Here is a 19,358-nt window from a genome sequence, read left to right as displayed (position 1 = left end):
GGGGGGATATGACTGCTGTGGGTAAGCGCCGGGGGGTACTGGTGGCGGGTGAGCGCCGAGGGGGGGGGGGGGATTCACAGTCAGTGGGGAACAGTGCTCTGGGGTTGGGGTGGGACAGATGGTGTGGGTGACGGGGGTGCCTGCTGTTAGAGAGGGAGACAGTGACAGCTGCACTGATCACGGTCTCCCTCTCTAACAGCAGCCACCGCCGTCAGTGTCCTCCCTCGCTTCAGTGAGGCTAGAAGCGATTACCCAGCCCATTGAAGAGTCGGAGGACACGTGACCCCGACACGGAGGGTGGGGGCCAGGAGCAGGGAGTGGTGACGGGTTGGACTGAGATTTGATGATTTTATGTGTTTGGTGGGGGTGAATGTACCTAGATAACAGCAAAACTGTGCAGAATCCGTAATAAATTGATATTGGAAAGATGGAAAGCTATGGGTGGGCAATGTATTAATGCAAAAATAATTTTGGGGGGAATACCCCTTCAAGTATTAATCACAGTCGTTATTGACGATTTGCAACAACGGCCGTGATTAATACTTATGTTGTGTGAACATGGCCTAATACTGTATAATGCTGTATTTTTTTTTTTTTTAAACATTTTCTTTTCAATTTTGTCTTTTGTAACAATTTTGTTACCAATACAAAACAGAGACTGAATACCTTTACATTGTTTCTCATCATAGAAACCAGATGGAAATATAGCAGATCATTGCCTGGAGTTTATATTGTAATATAAAAATCACAGCACAGAGCAGTAACTATAGTGTACAGTCCAAGATCTCATTACAGGGTTATATATAGCTGTGCTGCCTGCCAATCACACTGAAGGAGTGCTGTTTGATCCAGCCATTGTAAAGTATATCTCAGCCTTTGTTCATCCTGCAAAGTTGTTATAAATGATATCTGGAATTAATCCAGCATCCCCTTAATGCCTACTGCCTATTGATTCATGTATAGTATTTATCCTTGCTGAATCTGCTGCCCAACGTGCATTGTTTTTCATTCGTGATGACTAGATGTTTTTTAATACAGCAATTTAGAAACAGGATGTACTGAATCTGCAGCTTGTACATAAATCAGTCCTTACAGGCTTTTTTGGGATGTCCTACTTTGCTCTGTTATCCCCTAATTTGTCTGCTAAGACGACCGGTTGCTCTTATTTTTATAGATCTCGTTCTACAAATCTCCTTCCTGCGGTGTGCTTCTATGGTACCTGTGTTTTATTAATTGGGCCACCTCATCTGATGTTTTTTTTTCTTTGTTTAATTCCTTTTATTTTCTGCTCAAACTGACTGGAGGTTGGTAAAGTGCAGGGCAGCATGTGGCTTTTCGCCTAAGAAATAAAGGCACAGCTACAGTAAATTATACCTTGCATTCCATTATATAATATCCCGCTAAGTAAAAGGTAAAATTAATACAATTGATGTGTAGCTATATTTGTATCATACATGCAAAATTATCAGAACAGGGGTGTAAGTAGAAATGGCTGGGCAACCTTTTTCCTGCCCCACCCGACATCGGCAAGTGTAGTCCTAAAGTTATGTTATGAACATTATAGATATATATATAATTTATCTGAATAGTTGACACTTAATTAGTAGATTCAGCCTCCTTAAAGGGAACCTGTCACCCCAGTTGCTGGGGTGAAGCCCGCCCGACCCCCGGTTGAGCCCCTTATACTTACCCCTTCATCGAAGTTTTGGTCCCGGACCCCGTCACGCCACAGAGAAATCCCTGTGGAAAGCCTTGCACACGCTCACCAGAGATGAGTCCGATGCCCATAGAGAATGACTGCTCCCAGTCATTCTCTATAGGTGTCGGACTCATCTCTTGGTGAGCACGAGACCGGGACTTTAAGAAAGGGCAGGGCCGGTTTTAGACTAAATGTGGCCCTGAGCAAAGTTGAAGATGGGGCCCCAAATGCTTAAAATATTTTAGAAACAATTTAAGGTCACTTTTGTCAGTGGTACCCACTGCTCGTGGCGGGTTCGGGTATTACATGGCGAGATATTCTGGATAAGTTAGCGCCAATCTAGCCTCATCACGTTCTTCAGTGTTCTCAGGCCTTGTCTGTGTGGCACTCTGGTCACTGCAGCTGCAGCTCCAACTTCTGGTCCCCTCTTTGAAGTAACAGGCTAATCACTGGGCGAGACAGGACACCACCAGGCCAGTGATGGGCTGAGGGCCTGTTACTTCAGAGATGGGACCAGAAGTTGGAGCTGCAGCTGTGCTGACCGGGGAATCCCACAGACAAGGCCTGAGGACACTGGGAACGTGATCAGGTAAGTAATAGCTTTGTTATTTTATAGACATGATCATCAGCCATTGGCCGCTCATTTGCCGCTCTACCTGTACGATGATCGGCTCTTCAGCTGATCATTCTCCTTATTACATGGAGCAATATCAGCCTGATTCAGACAAGTATGGGTCCATGTATTAGGGCCCTTAGTCACAGTCAGTCTGTTCAGAAGCTTACATGCCAGGACTACTGCTAGTGTCGTAAAAGACTCACACACAAAAACTATTTATATGCATTGGTTTTTAAAAAAAAATATTGTTATATCAGGACCAAATATTACCTTCATACTGTTACTGAAGAAAACGCACAAATGTAAAGACCAATAATATCCCCACTGCATGACCACTGCATAATGACTCTATATACACACTATATACAGACCAATATTACCGCCATAGTGTGACCACCACGTAGTGACTCTACATACACACTATATAAAGACCAATATTACCGCCATACTGTTACAGAACAAAAAGCACACATGCAATGACCAGTAATATCACCACTGCATGACCACCACATAATGACCGAAAAACACACTCTTTACAGACTAATATTACTGCTATAAAGTGACCACAGCATAATGACTGTATATACACACTATATACAGACCAATGATACCGCCATAGAGTGACCACCACATAATGACTCTATATACACACTATATACAGACCAATATAACCGCCAGAGTGACCACCACATGAGGACTATATACAGACCAATGTTACCGTCATACAGTGACTGCCACATAATGACCGTATATATACACACTATATACAGACCAATAAACGCCAGAGTGACGTTTGACTACGTAATGACTATATACAAACCAATATTACCGCCATAGTTTGACCGCTATAAAATGACTCTATATACACACTCTATACAGACCAATATTACCGCCATAGAGTAACCGCCATACAATTACTCTATATACACTTTATATACAGACCAATATTACCGCCATAGTGTGACCACCGCATAAGGACTGAATACCACCCTATTTTTCTGTTCATAGGAGCTGAAGCCAATCACCAGTCTCAGTGGTCACGTGCAGCATATATACAGTTAGGGCCAGAAATATTTGGACAGTGACACAAGTTTTGTTATTTTAGCTGTTTACAAAAACATGTTCAGAAATACAATTATATATATAATATGGGCTGAAAGTGCACACTCCCAGCTGCAATATGAGAGTTTCCACATCCAAATCAGAGAAAGGGTTTAGGAATCATAGTGTGGTGAAATTGAAAAAAAAAATGGGGGGAATGTGTTTTTACGCCATTCGCCCTGGGGTAAAACTGACTTGTTATGCATGTTCCTCAAGTCGTTACGATTAAAACGATATATAACATGTATAACTTTTCGTGTATCTGATGGCCTGTAAAAAATTCAAACCATTGTTAACAAATATACGTTCCTTAAAATTGCTCTATTCCCAGGCTTATAGCGCTTTTATCCTTTGGTCTATGGGGCTGTATGAGGTGTCATTTTTTGCGCCATGATGTTTACTTTCTATCGGCACCTTGATTGCGCATATACGACTTTTTGATCGCTTTTTTTTAAATTTTTTCTGGATTTGATGCAACCAAAAATGCGCAATTTTGCACTTTGGGATTTTTTTGGCGCTGACGCCGTTTACCGTACGAGATCAGGAATGTGATTAATTAATAGTTCGGGCGATTACAGACGCGGTTATAGCAAACATATTTATTTACTTTTATTTATAACCTGGGAAAAGGGGGGTGATTCAGACTTTTATTAGGGGAGGGGGCTTTTTACTTATAACAATACTTTTTTTTTTTTTTTTTTTTTTACACATATACTTGAAGCACCCCTAGGGGACTTCTAGTATATACACTTTGATCTCTTATTGAGATCTTTGCTGCATAGATATACAGCAAAGATCAATGAGATCGGCACTCCTTTGCTTTCGGCTGCTGCAGCCGATAACAAACGAGTGCCGAGTCGGGGATGGCGCCATCTTGGATGAGTCCCCGGCCGGCTTCAGTTACGGAGATCGCTCCTCCGGGATAACGACCCGGAGGAGCGATCTCCTCCACTAGACACCAGGGAACGGCTGAATCCGGTAATCGGATGCAGCTGTCATGTTTGACAGCTGCATCTGATTACTGTATTAGCGGGCACGGCAATCGGACCGTGCCCGCTAATACCGGCGGTCCCGGGCTACAAGCGGCACCCAGGACCGCGGCGGTTCAGAGCAGGGTCCCCGCGCGGCCCCGCTCTGAACGCCCGCACCCGCGCAAGGACGTACAGTTACGTCCTCGTGCGGGAAAGGGTTAATTGAAATGTCCATTGAATTTATTAGTAAAAACGGAGAAAGAATGATGACAAAAGAAAAACTGTCCTCTGTTTGCAAAAGACGTCCGAAAATAATGAACATGAACATTAATTTGACGTCCGCGTTAATAAATTCCATTATTCAATACATTGTGCGCAATGGACATCCGTCTTTACATTGACTTCAATGCATTGTCATTGCAGTCAGTTGAATTGTGGCAATAACAGAGCCTTGTGCCTATTCTCTATTTTTGACATTGTGTGAACATAGCCTAATGCTGCGTTTATACGGGACGATAATTGGCCCGATCGTACGATTAACGTTGTTGGAGTAACGGTTTAACGATCAGCGTTTAGACGGTACGATATATCGTACGGAAAAATCGTTTTGCGATCGTTTTAAGATCGCCCGCCCGCAGCCTGCAGCCCGGCCCCCCGCCCGGCCCCCGCTCATCCGCAGACCCCCCCCCGCCAGCTCGATCACCACCCCCGCTGGCCCGATCGCCGGCCCGATCGCCACCCCCGCCGCTCCGATCGCCACCCCCGCCGCCTCGGCCACGAGCATACCTTACTTGCTTGACGTAGCGGGTGTTCGAAATCCCTGGCTCCCCTCTTCAGTGCATTGATTGGCTGAAGAGGGGAGACGGGAATTTCAAACAGCTCCTCTTCAGCCAATCAGTGCTGCCGTGCATTGATTGGCTGAAGAGGGGAGTCGGGAATTCCAAACAGCTCCTCTTCAGCCAATCAGTGCTCCTCTTCAGCACTGATTGGCTGAAGAGGAGCTGTTTGAAATTTCCGGCTCCCCTCTTCAGCCAATCAATGCACTGAAGAGGGGAGCCGGGAATTTCGAACACCTACGCCGAGCAGGTAAGGTATGCTCGTGGCCGCGGCGGGGGTGGCGATCGGAGCGGCGGGGGTGGCTGTAGGATGCGTGGCCGGGCTGCGGATGAGCGGGGGGCCGTGCTGTGGATGAGCAGGGGGCCGGGCTGCGGGTGGCCGGACTTTTGCGACGACTGTTTACACGGAACGATCTGCACGGAACGATCCGTTTACACTTACGATTATCGTTCGAATTCGACCGTTATCACGCAAATTTGCACGATAATCGTTTCGTGTAAACGCAGCATTAGTGTGATCTACCCTGTCCACTACAACATAATCAAGAAGGTCTTTGTCCCACAGACAGAGAGAAGGGTGAGAAGCAATCTGTCAGGATCTAAACGCCCAGACCCTGACCAATGAAAACTTTTGATACGTCTCCAGGACATGTCAAAAGGTTTGTTAAAGCAGCAGATACCCTGAGTACTCACAATATAGATGTCATTGCTAAAATCTTTGCTACACAGCAATAAAATGACATTTAATTAGGAAAATGGTTGAATAGAGTTACCTGTACTCCAGAGGGGAAAAAAAGCTAAATAAAAATCAAGAGAAAAGCTAAATAGATTATTGATGGTTAAAAAGTACTTCATATAATAGAAATCCTGTGAGGGAAAGAATTCGGAGAAGACTTTTTAGAGACCTCATACCAGTGTAAGATGTTATATATGGAAAAATTATGTAAGTGCTTGATGATCTTACTGTAACCGTGTTTGCAATTATGACAGCTAAATTAATGAATTAAAGCAGACTAAAAATAAGATAAGAAATGAACACAGTAGGCAAACAGACAGCTGTTAGGCTAATGGAGTACACACAAGGAAAATGACTACAGTGCCAACAGCTGCAATGCAGGAAAAAGAGTCCACTTACTATTTCAATCACTGTGTGGTTTTGTTTGCAGGACTGAAAATGTAACAAGGTCTGCCATACCTGCTGTTTTTCTTTACAGAAAGTTGGGAATAAAGTTTCCAGGTATAATTTATTATTTTTATACACTCTAAAAGCAATTACTATGTACTGTACAATATAGAGTTTTAAGAAAGAGTTCATACGGTGCTAGTGTGAACACCTTTGTGCATAACACTTTGAGAGAGATTTATCAAGATGTGTCCCTGGTGTACACCACAGAAGAGGGGCAGATTTGCCCCGTTTCCATGACACACGCCAGCCATATCCCCAGCTTGCCTAATGGGGGGGGGGCGGCAAGGCGGGGAGGAGGCGTGGCCTTCTCTCGTGTCAGATTTATTATGATTTGCAACCGCTCGCAGGCGTAAATCATGATACAAATGTATACCTGCTCTGAGAAGGTGTAGATTTGTTCTTAAATTCCTGTGTACGCCTCTATGTTTGGCCCAATACATTTTAACAGCCACCACAGAAAAGAGTATACTATGTGATCAGTATCACAACGGTCATCTGTTTAGTAGAGCCACAGCACCTGTGATACACAGTGGATGGAGCTGGAAGTAGAAGGATCCATTTATTCTCTGGTGGCTGTGATGGTTTACTATGATTCAGCACTAGAGATGAACCCGAACGATTGGCATTTGATTAGCGGGGGCTGCGGAAGTTGGATAAAGCTCTAAAGTTGTCTGGAAAACATGGATACAACCAATGACTATATCCATGTTTTCCACATAGCCTTAGGGCTTTATCCAACTTCAGCAGCCACCGCTAATCAAATGCCGAAAGTTCGGGTTCGGATGGACTCGAGCATGCTCCAGGTTCGCTCATCTCTATTCAGCACGCATTTACTTTGACTAGGGCAACAAGTGTCAGCAACCCAACAAACAGTTATTGATGGTCTATCCTACATTTTTTTGCTGAAAAGCTTCTTAATGGTGCGTTCACACCTACAGGATCTGCAGCTGATTTTCTGCAGCAGATTTCATTTAAATAACTGAACACAGCATCAAATCTGCTGCAGATCTGCTGCAGATCCTGTAGGTGTAAACTCACCCTAAGTCTAACTTTTCATTTATCATCTTTGGCTGTTTCTTAAATGAGTACAATCACCTTAAAAAGAAAGAGACATGCCTAAAGTTTTGATCAGTGAGGGTCTGAACACTCAAATGCTAAACCAATCTACCACCTAGCTCTGTGCCATGTGACCAAGAGAGACACATACTGGGAGCAGGGCTGGCCTTAGGGGTGTGCAACTACACAGGGTGCATCACCCCATGAATTGAAACAGGACACTGGGTGTTGTGACAACCCCTTTAACTATAAGCATATTTAATTACATGTGTATAGTTACATAGGGCGTCCTGACTGACGGCAAAAGAAGCTATTGGCCCGCACTGTCTATCACTCGAGGCCTCTTTTTACCTCTATGCTCCAGCGCTCTCTGACTGATGTCACTGTGGGACGGAGCAGAGAAGCACAGAGCGGGGAAGAAGACAAGATGCTGGAGGAGACAGTGGAAGCTAGGTGAGTGAGAGTTTCTCTCTTTCTTTTTTTTTTTCACAGTGGGGCCTGATACTATATGGGGGCTGCAGGAGGGAACTGATACTATATGGGGGCTGCAGGGGGAAACTGATACTATATGGTGGTTGCACATAGAAGCTAATACTACATGTGGGGGCTGCACATAATGGAATGTCTGATACCATATTGGGGATGCACGAAGAAGCCTGATACTTTATATGGACTTCACATAGGGCTCTTTACTAACTGGGTGCAGCAGAGAGTGGTCTCATACTGCATGGGGTGCACAGAGAGGCCTGATACTACATGGGGACTGCACAGAGGGGACTATACTATATTGGAACCTTACAAAATGTTTCTCTGGCAGATTCTGGAGAGAGGATTCATAGTCAGGAGAAGACTTCAAGATTACCCAGACAGGTTAAGAGAAAAAAAAAAAAAGTGAACGACACAGAGAAGATTCCCCTTGTGAATCACTGGATGTAACACTCACTAATCAAAACATATGACGTCTCTATGACATGTCAGACGTTTCTTAAAGTAATTTTGATTTATGTGTTTCAAACAATGTAACTGTCAGTACTGTTCACATAAGTTTATCACAAGCTTGAAAAGAAACAGCCATGAATGGCAAGTAGGAGACAACACCGGAGAATGATGTGTGACCAGTAATGTCACATACCAGTCTGAAGAAGAGTTGGTGGTCCATATTGATGAAATGCTAGTGAACCTCTTCCTCCATATATTATGCAGTACTTGGCCCAGGAGTCACAAACAACATAATCTACCGTATTTTCCGGCATATAAGACGACTGGGCGTATAAGATGACCCCCCTAACTTTTCCAGTTATACTCTCCGTATAAGACTACCCATCTTCCAACACACACCAAATAAAAAAAATAATAAAAATCCTCAGACAGCAGCGGGATCTGAGAGGCAGAGAGGTACAGTAATACCGATAGGATACAAGGGGGGGGGGACCAGTGAAAGAGATGTGTTTTTCTGGGCACAGCGGCACTCTATAGTATGTCTTTTTTCTATACCATGGACGCCTGTAGCTTGTTCTGCCCTTCATATGTTTGCCACATATGGCGGGGATATGGACATTTTTGAGTTCCCCGCACCGTATGCAGCGGCTGCAGATTCTCCAGTCTGATTCCAAAGTTGTTTAGCAACTGCCCTATAAAACGACACCTGGCGTATAAGATGACCTTCTGGGTTAAAAAGTAGTATTATACGCAGGAAAATACTGTATATTTTTTTTTTTAAATAGAAACAACTTTATAAATGGTCATAGGAGGCAGGCCAGGCTACACACTACTGTGGTGAACTAATGATTCATGAGAGCAAATATAATTAGAATTGTAATAATTGCTTTTATTGTTTTTCAGTAAATGGTAAAGCTGGAACTATTTCTAATGACAAAATTGTTAAAAGCTTTGAGGAAGTCATCTACTCCATAAAAGAAAAGGTTAAGTAATAAGAAATAATTATACTTTTGTCTAATGACTAGTGTATCTAGTTCAATCGTGACACATGTTTATCAACTGTCCTATAAAAAAATATATGATCTGGGTTTGGCTACATGTAAATGAGATGTCTGCACAGCCCTATGGCCTTGGTGTCACAGAAAGGATCAAATTGGGTTAAAGTAGAAGTCTGGTGAAAAATTTTATTAAAGTATTGTAAAGGTTATACAAATCACCAATATACACTTATTACAGGAAATGCACATAAAGTGCTTTTTTCCCTGCACTTACTACTGCATCAAGGCTTCACCTCCTGGATAACATGGTGATGTCACAACCCGACTACCAGAGCTGTGCGGGCTGTGGCTGCTGGAGAGGATGATGGCAGGGGGACACTGAGGGACACTGAGCATCCCTCTGCCATCATCCTCTCCAGCAGCCACAGCCCGCACAGCTCTGGGAGTTGGGTTGTGACATCACCATTTTATCCAGAAAGTAAAGCCTTGATGCAGTAGTAAGTGCAGGGAAAAAAGCACTTTATAAGCATTCCCGTAATAAGTGTATATTGGTGATTTGTATAACTTTTGGAAGGAAATACAATACTTTAATAAAACATTTTACGGGACTTCTCCTTTAAATTAAACACACCTCTTCCTACCAACAAAAGGGGTAAACCTTACTAAACACATAGGGAGACATTTATCATTATTGCGGCCCTGGTGTACGCCAGGGAGAAGGCGCAATGTACAATGGGTACATTGTACAATGGGTATTATGTGAAAGTTACTACTGGATGCAAATTGATGTACTATGAGAGCCAATAACTGCACACTAGGGCTGGGCAATTATGTGCAAAATCAACATCATGATTAATTGAACATGTAACCTTGATTATGATTACTGAATGATTATTATACCACACCCCCTTCATAAGTCATACCCCTTTTGCAAGCCACACCCATTTGACAGTCTCAAACTGAAGATATTTTGTTTCAGTTATTTTTTTCTTGGTTAACTGCGCTAATGCTTGGACGCTTCTTCCAATCGTAGACTGCATATATCTCTCCTAGATAGAGCTAGGCGATATGGCCAAAAAATTTAATCTAAATTTTTTTGTAAATCTATCTCTATCTGTACCTATCCCTACTCTTCCCAGCAGTAACACAACCCCTCCTACCTTGGTTGGCCAGGAGTGGAGAACTGTCAGTGTCTGTATATCCTGGGACAGTGCAGTTCTGTATACACAGCACCTGGGCCATGACATTGTACATGGAGGAGACTGCCGCAATATAAACAGACTTCTTTTATACTGTGACAGTGTGGCAGTCTCCTCCATGTACACTGTGCCCGCCCATTGCGACTACAGTATATAAAGTGCATGCACACAGTGTGTGTGTGTATATATATATATATATATATATATATATATATATATATATATATATATATACTGTATATATATATTATATATATATATATACACATATATATTATGTATTTTGGTGCTTGCACTCATATAGTACAGCAGCCCCCTCCCCCCTAGAGTGGGGACCCTGACGGAAAATGGACACCTGGGACCCCACACACTCCCGGCCCCTGACGTTCACTTACCTGCTTGACACATACCTGGGCTCAGGTCATCCTCGTGCCTGATGCCCGTGGAGGAGGAAGCCTGTGCCCGCTGCTCTGACCACTGAAGGCCAAACGGCAGCAGCCTACAGAGGGGTCCTCGTCGCTCAGGGAGAATGGCAGCGGTGCCCCCCTGTGATGGGGAAAGGCAGCAGCAGTGGCAGGTGACTCTTTGCACCAGAGGCTGCCAGATTTGCTGTGCAAATCTTTCCATTATAATTTTGCCCTGTCAGTTCCACTCCTGATGTTGGTTAAAAAAAGACTGATGGAAATTCTATGTGTGAACATAGCCATAAATGCCTGTGAATTGCCTGTAGCAACAAATACTTTTCTTTTTTTCACTACATTTAAAGAAAATATAGATGCATGATCTGATGTGTTGCTAAGTATACTCACATTTTTAATTAATAGCACATGGGGTGTGTAAGATATATATAAAAAGGGTACGTTTACATCTACGCTTTCCCTATTTCCATAATCTTTCTGTTTGCATTGTGCTTACCTAGTAGTCTGTCAGGAATTTTCAAGGTTGAATAAAAGCCATTAAAAAGCAGAAGATCTCATTATTGTGGCCACTTGTCTTTGAAGGTCAGGACCCATTAGCAATGCAGGATTCAATAACCGCTGACTTGTTTTGTAGTTAAATGAAGCATGTTTGTCATTGGTGCAAGAATTCAGCAAAATGAACACCTCGCGACCTGGCCTGGTAAGTTTCTGTACAGACTTTATGTGACCAAATTATATCAATGTAGAGATTCATAAATTTGTTTCTTCGTATCTCTATTGTCTTCTGTAAGTCAATTCCCATTTTCTGCATCACATAGGTGTGTACTTTAGGGAGGGGAGCGGGCTCCTGCCCACTAATGTTTCACCATACACCAGTGAAACATGTCAATGGGCAGTGTGAATACTTTTTAATTATACTTTTTTAAATATTCCTGATAAAAAAATCACATATACAAACACTATAGTGAAGCTCTTCTAAATCACTCTTGGTGGCTAAAGTTATAGAATAAGATATTTTTTATAGGAATAATTAAAGTTGTATTTTATTGTAACTAGGTAAATAAAGGTCTTTTTTGAGTCATTATCTTTTTTTGAGTTACTATATTAATTGAGAATTCAAAGTTACAGTCTTATCATCATTATTAGTGTACTATATCGACATCAGGAAGTAGTCTTCCCATCCACAATTACCCTCACATCCTGTATGTAATGCACAGCCGACTCTTAGGAGAATGCTTTACTCGGTCTCATAACATCCACTACAGATTACCTTTAACCCTTTGAGGACCAGGCCTAAGATTCAGAAGCCTGCACCGCTCCAGATATGCACTACGTGGATGGAATCCGTGGATCGGTCTATAGCCGGACAATAGATGTGAATGTGGCTGCTGGATAGGGGTGCAAACTATAGAGGCAAGGTATACGGAAGTTCAAGGAAAGAAACACGTAGTAGCACTCACCCTTTTCTTCAGCTTAGCGACTTTATTACATTCACAAGTTGCGGGGAGGGAAAGGATTCAGGTGTGTGCGCGTCCTGGGACGGCCGTTTCGGGGATACAAAGTCACCTGGTCGACAAAGGGGGCGTATCCCCGAAACGGCCGTCCCAGGACGCGCACACACCTGAATCCTTTCCCTCCCCGCAACTTGTGAATGTAATAAAGTCGCTAAGCTGAAGAAAAGGGTGAGTGCTACTACGTGTTTCTTTCCTTGAACATATTATAAGGTTTATTTATTTATTTTTATATGATTTATTTATATAATGGGAAAGGGGGGTGATTTTAACTTTTATTGGGGGAGGGGCTTTGGGGTAGTGTATTGGTGTTTTTAACTTTTTTTTTTTACACATTTGAAGTCCCTTAGGGGGACTTGTACGTACAATACTTTGATTTTTACACTGATCATTGATTGCTATGCCATAGGCATAGCATTGATCACTGTTATCTGCGCTCTTCTCATTGAGCGAAGTGAATTGAAAATACAGAGCGACTACGTTTACACACTGTTAAAATTTAGTGGATAGGCGTTATTTAAAGGTGTTGTCCAGCAGCAAAAAAATTTTTCAAGTCAACTTGTGTCAGAAAGTTATATAGATTTGTAATTTACTTCTATTTAAAAATCTCAAGTCTTATCATACTTATCAGCTGCTGTATGTCCTGCAGGAAGTGTTGTTTTATTTACATTCAGAAACAGTGCTCTCTGCTGACATCTCTGGCCGAGTCAGGAACTGTCCAGAGCAGTAGCAAATCCCCATAGAAAACCTCTCCTGCTCAGGACAGTTCCTGACTCGGCCAGAGATGTCAGCAGAGAGCACTGTTTCTGAATGTAAATAAACAACACTTCCTGCAGGATATATAGTAGCTTATGAGTATGAGAAGACTTGAGATTTTTAAATAGAAGTAAATTACAAATCTATATAAGTTTCTGACACCAGTTGATTTGAAAGAAACTTTTTTTCCCTGGACAACCCCTTTAATGGTAAATAATGGCCTTTATTTCAAAACAACCGTTGAAAATAACGGCCATTATTTTCCATTAAATGGCGGCCATCCACTAAATTTCAACTTTGTGTAAATGTAGTCTCTCTGTGTTTTCAATCCACTCCTGGTTTTGGTGGAAAAATACTGAGCAAAAATACTGTGTGGGAACAAAAGGGGAAAATTTATCAAACTGGTGTAAAGTAGAATTGTCTTATTTGACCCTAGCAACCAATCAGATTCCACATTTCATTCCTCACAGATTCTTTGAGAAGGTGAAATCTGAAGACAATTCTACTTCACACCATGTTTGATAAATCTCCCCTATAGTTTTGTGTTGTATTTAGTCCTACGCAGTCTGCTATTATGAATTCTTTGAAACAAAAAACTACCCTTAGGGTATGTGCACACTACGGAATCCAGTTGCGGATTCCGCAGCTTGCACCCACTCACATCTCCGCTGCTCCCAAAGGCTTTATTCTATGGAGTCCACCGTCCACTCGAAACATGAACCAGCTTATTCTTCGGGCGGATGGCAGAATCTGGCAAACCATACAATGAAGCCTATGGGAGCAGTTGAGATGTGCACAGCCACGAGCGAGTGCGAGCTGCAGAATGGGTGTTCAGTCAGGATTCCAAAGTGTGCACATACCCTGACAAGTGAAAGGAGCTGTACTGCAAATCCCAGGCAGTGCCTAATTGGGAGTAGCAGTGTCTTAAGGAAAAAGCCAAATTGATCTCTGCATTTTGCCTTGTAATGCTGCTCCTTTTGTATTAGGCTCCGATGGTGATCCCAGTAGTCGATCCTCCAACAAAATATATACCAACACAGAATTTAAACCTAATCTTACCTTCTGTCAAAGATCAAATAGAATGTCTTGTAAAAAAGACTTGAATAGTTTTTATAACAGTATGCTCTTTAAGGAAAGGGAAAATTGGTGTAAAATAAGGACACTTGATTCATTATAGAATACATTCACTGAAATAATTCAGCTCTTAAGTAGATCTTGATTTGATCATTGTGAAACGTTTTACCTCCCCAAATAGGGAGAGGATTTTACTCTGCTCTCTTGCCAGATTTTAAAAAGCCTCCTCTGTGCACTTAAGAAATGGCATGTCCGCTGAGGTCCTCCTAAAATGCATTTGTCTACTTTCTCTTCCTTCTTGGAAACTAAATAAGAATTAGAATTCAGCAGCTTCTAAACTGAACATGAATAATTACAGATGCATGGCACAGACACTTTATTCATTTATTGTGAATTATTAGCATGGAAAAAACTTTTATTAGAGACATGTTACTGTGCTTAAAGGGACTATTATTATCGCCTATACATCACCCTCTGTAGACAGGGGATGTGCGGCCTATAATAATGAATTTTAGATGGGCTGCACAATTGAAAGTTCTGCAAATGAGCAGCGATCTCTCAGATTTGATCACAGCAAATCAGAAAACTCAGTCAGTCAATGATGGGTACTATATTCTGTGTTTTCAGCAAATGATATCTGGAATTATACATTTGCAGACTCTATACTTCTACCACATTCTAAGTTTTTTCATCTTTGACTGGTCAGGTGCTCTTCCAAATTACTATTGTAATAATTTTAGTGCTATCCCAATAGAGTTCATGTGTGCCTGAGTAGCCCCGTCTATCCATGGGCATGGGACTATATTTTCCCCTATTATCTTACTCATTTCTCTGTTATCCCAGTACTCCTTAATATCTGTAAAGTACCAGTAAAATGTTACTGGTTAATCTGCGAGAGTCCTAACTGTGTTTCAAGACATCAGAAATTAGTCCACTCCCATGATGTGTAGACTTACTGTATATATCACATTTTTTGCATTTTGAGGAATGATATTTTACTTGTCTCTAGTTATCAGCAGCAGTGGGCTAATGAATCCTCCTTTCCTCATAGCCCACGTTTTAAATGTGGGATACCCACAGGTGAAGATTTAGCTAGCCTAATCTATAATAAAGCAGACCATTTTGACTCCTGACAGAGCAAAATTAGCCACAGGGAGTGTTTCAAAGGGAAATTACAACTTTAGCTCTCCAAAAAATAAAATCTACATACTGTATTTTATTAAATTATATTTCTAATAAAAATTTACATACCTTAAAATTCAGTACTTAATTACTAATCATACAAAAAGAGAACAGCTCACGGTAAGCCTCCCCAGACCCTTACAACCCAACATCCCAAACCCCTCTAGAGGAGAAACTTAGGTGTGAGTCTAGAAATTTTCTACCTTCTGCACTATAACTATATATAACTCTGTTAGGACCCTATTACACAGGACAAGTATAGTGCGAATTTAAACGATAATCGTTTCGTGTGAATGCAGGCAGATTGAAAAATCATGCGTGTGTCGTTGATTTTTGGAATAGAACCTAAAATCATCATTAATCGTTCACTGTAATGACACATTCCTTCACTAATTGTTCACTTATCATTCAGTGTAATATAACATTGTTTGTTTATTTGTTGGGATCAGATGGAGTAAATGATCGTAGTAATGATCGTAACTAACGACTATTCTGTGTAATATGGTGAACGATTTCACATAGCTCTCGTCTGCGATCATTTATCGTCAATCGTTAAAAATCGCTTTGTCTAATAGGACCCTTAGAAATCGCTGACTGAGCTGTTAACCTAGGAGCTTTAGTGGGAAAGTCTGTTAAAAAAAACTGCACTCTTTTTGAGAGTAGCCTGTTCCTCGGATTACACTTGTCTGATCCTTTCTGTACCATAATTCTCTCCTGTTGCCGTCTGACCTGTATCTGAAGCCTGACCTATTTCACTGCTGTCCCATCCCTGGTACCTTGCTGATTTTCTCATTGACAACCCAGCTTGCAAACTACTCACATTCTGCCTTTTTACCCTTGTCTTGCACCAGCCCTGTCTAATTTTTGGGACCAGTTGGTACTCACACCAGGACCATGCTTGTGGAGTGACCTGGTGTTCTCTAGCTGCAGAGGTCCAGTTTCCACATCCTGGTATAAAGGGAGAGACCTAGAGGGCCCTTAGACTTTGCTCCCTGGTATGGCCCAAAAGCCAATCTGGTTCAGTAGCACAGTGGGTCCACATCTGCTACTCTTTATATTTCCTTTGAACTACTTTAGGTTTAAGGGCTTTTCCAACTGGATTTTTCCATTCCCTCTGGATAAGCCCCACAACGTTTTAATGTACTTAAATTACCTTGCATTTACAAGGGTATGATCCTCCAAAAAGCATATCTCCATGACTGGACTGTCTTGACCAACTGGTCAGTGTCCATGACTGTAAATAAAGGTCTTCCAGTCCCATCATCTTAAGAATTGGTTAGGTGTTACCAGAGTCAGATGACACTTTCCCATATTGTCCCTCTTCCTTTGACTCTGCAGTGCCTGTCAGATGATCTTCATTTCTGCTGAATTCGAATGCGGGCGCATCCGTGTGTGTCCGCATCCAAATTCACCGCCGCACACTCCATTGTGTGAACTGACATATTCTGTGCGGCCTGTATTCAATGAATAGCGGCCACACAAAACTGAAATGTCAGTTTTTCATGCAGCCGGATGGAATCCTGGCCTGAGCATATACTGTGTGGATACGCTCCTGATGAAATTACATTCATTCCTATACAATATAGGCCACATGTATCATCCGGCAAACGGATGATTTTCGGCGGAAAGTGCCGATTTGCGTATTATTTTATACGCAAATGGCCAATTTGCGAATAAAATATTCGCAAATCGGCACTTTCTGCCGAGTACGCCAGGGGGGCGGAAAGGGGCGTGTAGTGGGCGGAACGGAGGGCGCGGACTCAGAGTCCGCGCGATTTACCATCCGTTTCGCCCAAATATACGCCGAAAACCTACTCCAGTCCTCAGCTGGCGTAGGTTTTCGGCGGTGCGCACCGGCCCGCACGGGATTTATGTAGAGGCAGTCCGCTTCTACAGAAATCTCCGTAGCGCCGGAGCTGCGGGGGCATTTATAAGTCCGGCGTAAAAAACGCCGGACTTAATAAATGCCACCCCTATATGTTTTGCATAAATCTCGTCCTTTGTTGCAAATTGCAACAATGACCGTGTTTTATGCAAAACATATGTTGTGTGAACATGGCCATATTTTTTTAACATTTTTTATAACTCCAAACCCATATATACAGTGTCGGACAATCTATTAACATCCAATAGCACTAAATAGGCCCTGTAATTAACTGTTATTGTGTCCTGCCATCGACAATAAAACATTCAGCAATTTGCTTGACTCCAAATGCAAAATATAACTGACACACCTTGAAAGTTTTGGAAATAAAAAATAACTACTTTATACATTTTCTATGTTTTATTTCAGATTAACAGGTCTGAAGTTCGGCTTGTCCTGCAAAAATTTAACATTCCTATGACAGCTGTAGATTTGGAACACTTACTTGCAAGGTTAGTTGTTTGCACATTTGCATGTAGTTTACAATAACTGCCTGGACTAAACTAGGCTATTGCCAATATTTAATTTATTAATTCTTATTGGTTATCCTCTGTCTAGATTCAATAGAAAATCAAGGTAGTGAAAAAAATAGCTGAGACACCAGGGACATTACATAGGGTACCATGCTAGCAGGTGTTGCCAATTGTGATATCAGTTTACGGCCAGATTCACATGTAACGTCTCCGCAAGTTTGCAGTGAAATCCGCTGCGGATACCTCTCCTGTCATCCCGCTGTGAGTATGTTCAGTGGTTTGCAATAAAATAGAATATCAACAAAAAAAATTTTTTCCCAGTATTTCAATTCAAAAAGTGACCTCATATTTTATAGAGTCATTACATACAGAGTGAACTTTTTCAAGCGTTTATTTCTGTTAAAGTTGACGATTATGGATTACAGCCAAGAAAAACGTCAGTTTTTCAGTTCAGTATGCAACACAATCATGGGGAAGACTGCCGACTTGACAGATGTCCAGAAGGTAGTCATTCACACACTTCACAAGGAGGGTAAGCCACAAAAGTTCATTGCTAAAGAAGCTGGCTGTTCTCAGAGTGCTCTGTCAAAGCATATTAAAGGGGTAGTGCAGCGCTAAAAAATTATTCACAGAATAAAACACATTACAAAGTTATACAACTTTGTAATGTATGTTATGTCTGCGAATCGCCCCCTTCCCCGTGTCCCACCACCCCCGCCTGTGTACCCGGAAGTGTGTGGTGCATTATACATTACCTGATCCGTGTCGAGCCCGTCCGCCATCTTGTGCCAAATGTCATCTTCGGACGGACGAATCGCTGCCGCCGTTCCCCCTCCGCCGCGTCATAACTGTGCTCAGCCGCGATTGGCTGAGCACAGTTATGCTCAGCCAATCGCGACTAAGTGGCTGATGACGTGGCGGAGGGGGGACGGCGGCAGCGATTCGTCCGTCCGTCCGAAGATGACGTTTGGCACAAGATGGCGGACGGGCTTGAAACGCATCAGGTAATGTATAATGCACCACACACTTCCGGGTACACGGGCGGGGGTGGTGGGACACGGGGAAGGGGGCGATTCACAGACATAACATACATTACAAAGTTGTATAACTTTGTAATGTGTGTTATTCTGTGAATAATTTTTTTGCGCCGCACTACCCCTTCAATGGAATGTTGAGTGGAAGCAAAAAGTGTGGTAGAAAAAAGGTGCACAAGCAACCGGGAGAACCGCAGTCTTAACAAGATTGTGAATCTCTCCCAAATTTTTGAATGGCATTTTCGTTACAAAGAGTCAACTGCTGCTGGAGTCAGTGCTTCAAAAGCCACCACATACAGACGTCTGCAGGACATGGGCTACAAGTGTTGCATTCCATGTGTCAAGTCACTCCTGACCAATAAACAACACCAGAAGTGTCTTATC

General features: G+C 42.3%; 1 protein-coding gene across 6 annotated transcripts in view; it reads left to right on the top strand.

The window, feature by feature from the left end:
* LOC138794480 (EF-hand calcium-binding domain-containing protein 6-like) overlaps positions 1-19,358 on the top strand; it is an 80,479-nt gene that overhangs the window by 44,535 nt on the left and 16,586 nt on the right. For 4 of the 6 annotated variants that reach the window (XM_069973133.1, XM_069973151.1, XM_069973118.1 and 1 more), the window contains 5 exons: positions 6,390-6,460; positions 9,308-9,387; positions 11,655-11,720; positions 17,837-17,919; positions 18,026-18,043. In XM_069973133.1, the coding sequence (XP_069829234.1) occupies positions 6,390-6,460; positions 9,308-9,387; positions 11,655-11,720; positions 17,837-17,919; positions 18,026-18,043 (318 nt within the window). The remainder of the gene's footprint in view (positions 1-6,389; positions 6,461-9,307; positions 9,388-11,654; positions 11,721-17,836; positions 17,920-18,025; positions 18,044-19,358) is intronic. The other 2 variants (XM_069973142.1, XM_069973125.1) reach the window with 2 other exon arrangements.

The sequence above is a fragment of the Dendropsophus ebraccatus genome, chromosome 1 (genome assembly GCF_027789765.1).
Source record: "Dendropsophus ebraccatus isolate aDenEbr1 chromosome 1, aDenEbr1.pat, whole genome shotgun sequence".
NCBI classification, from domain to species: Eukaryota; Metazoa; Chordata; class Amphibia; order Anura; family Hylidae; genus Dendropsophus; species Dendropsophus ebraccatus.
The sequence above is the reverse complement of the archived record's forward strand: the minus strand, read 5'-3'. Positions and strand labels throughout refer to the sequence as shown.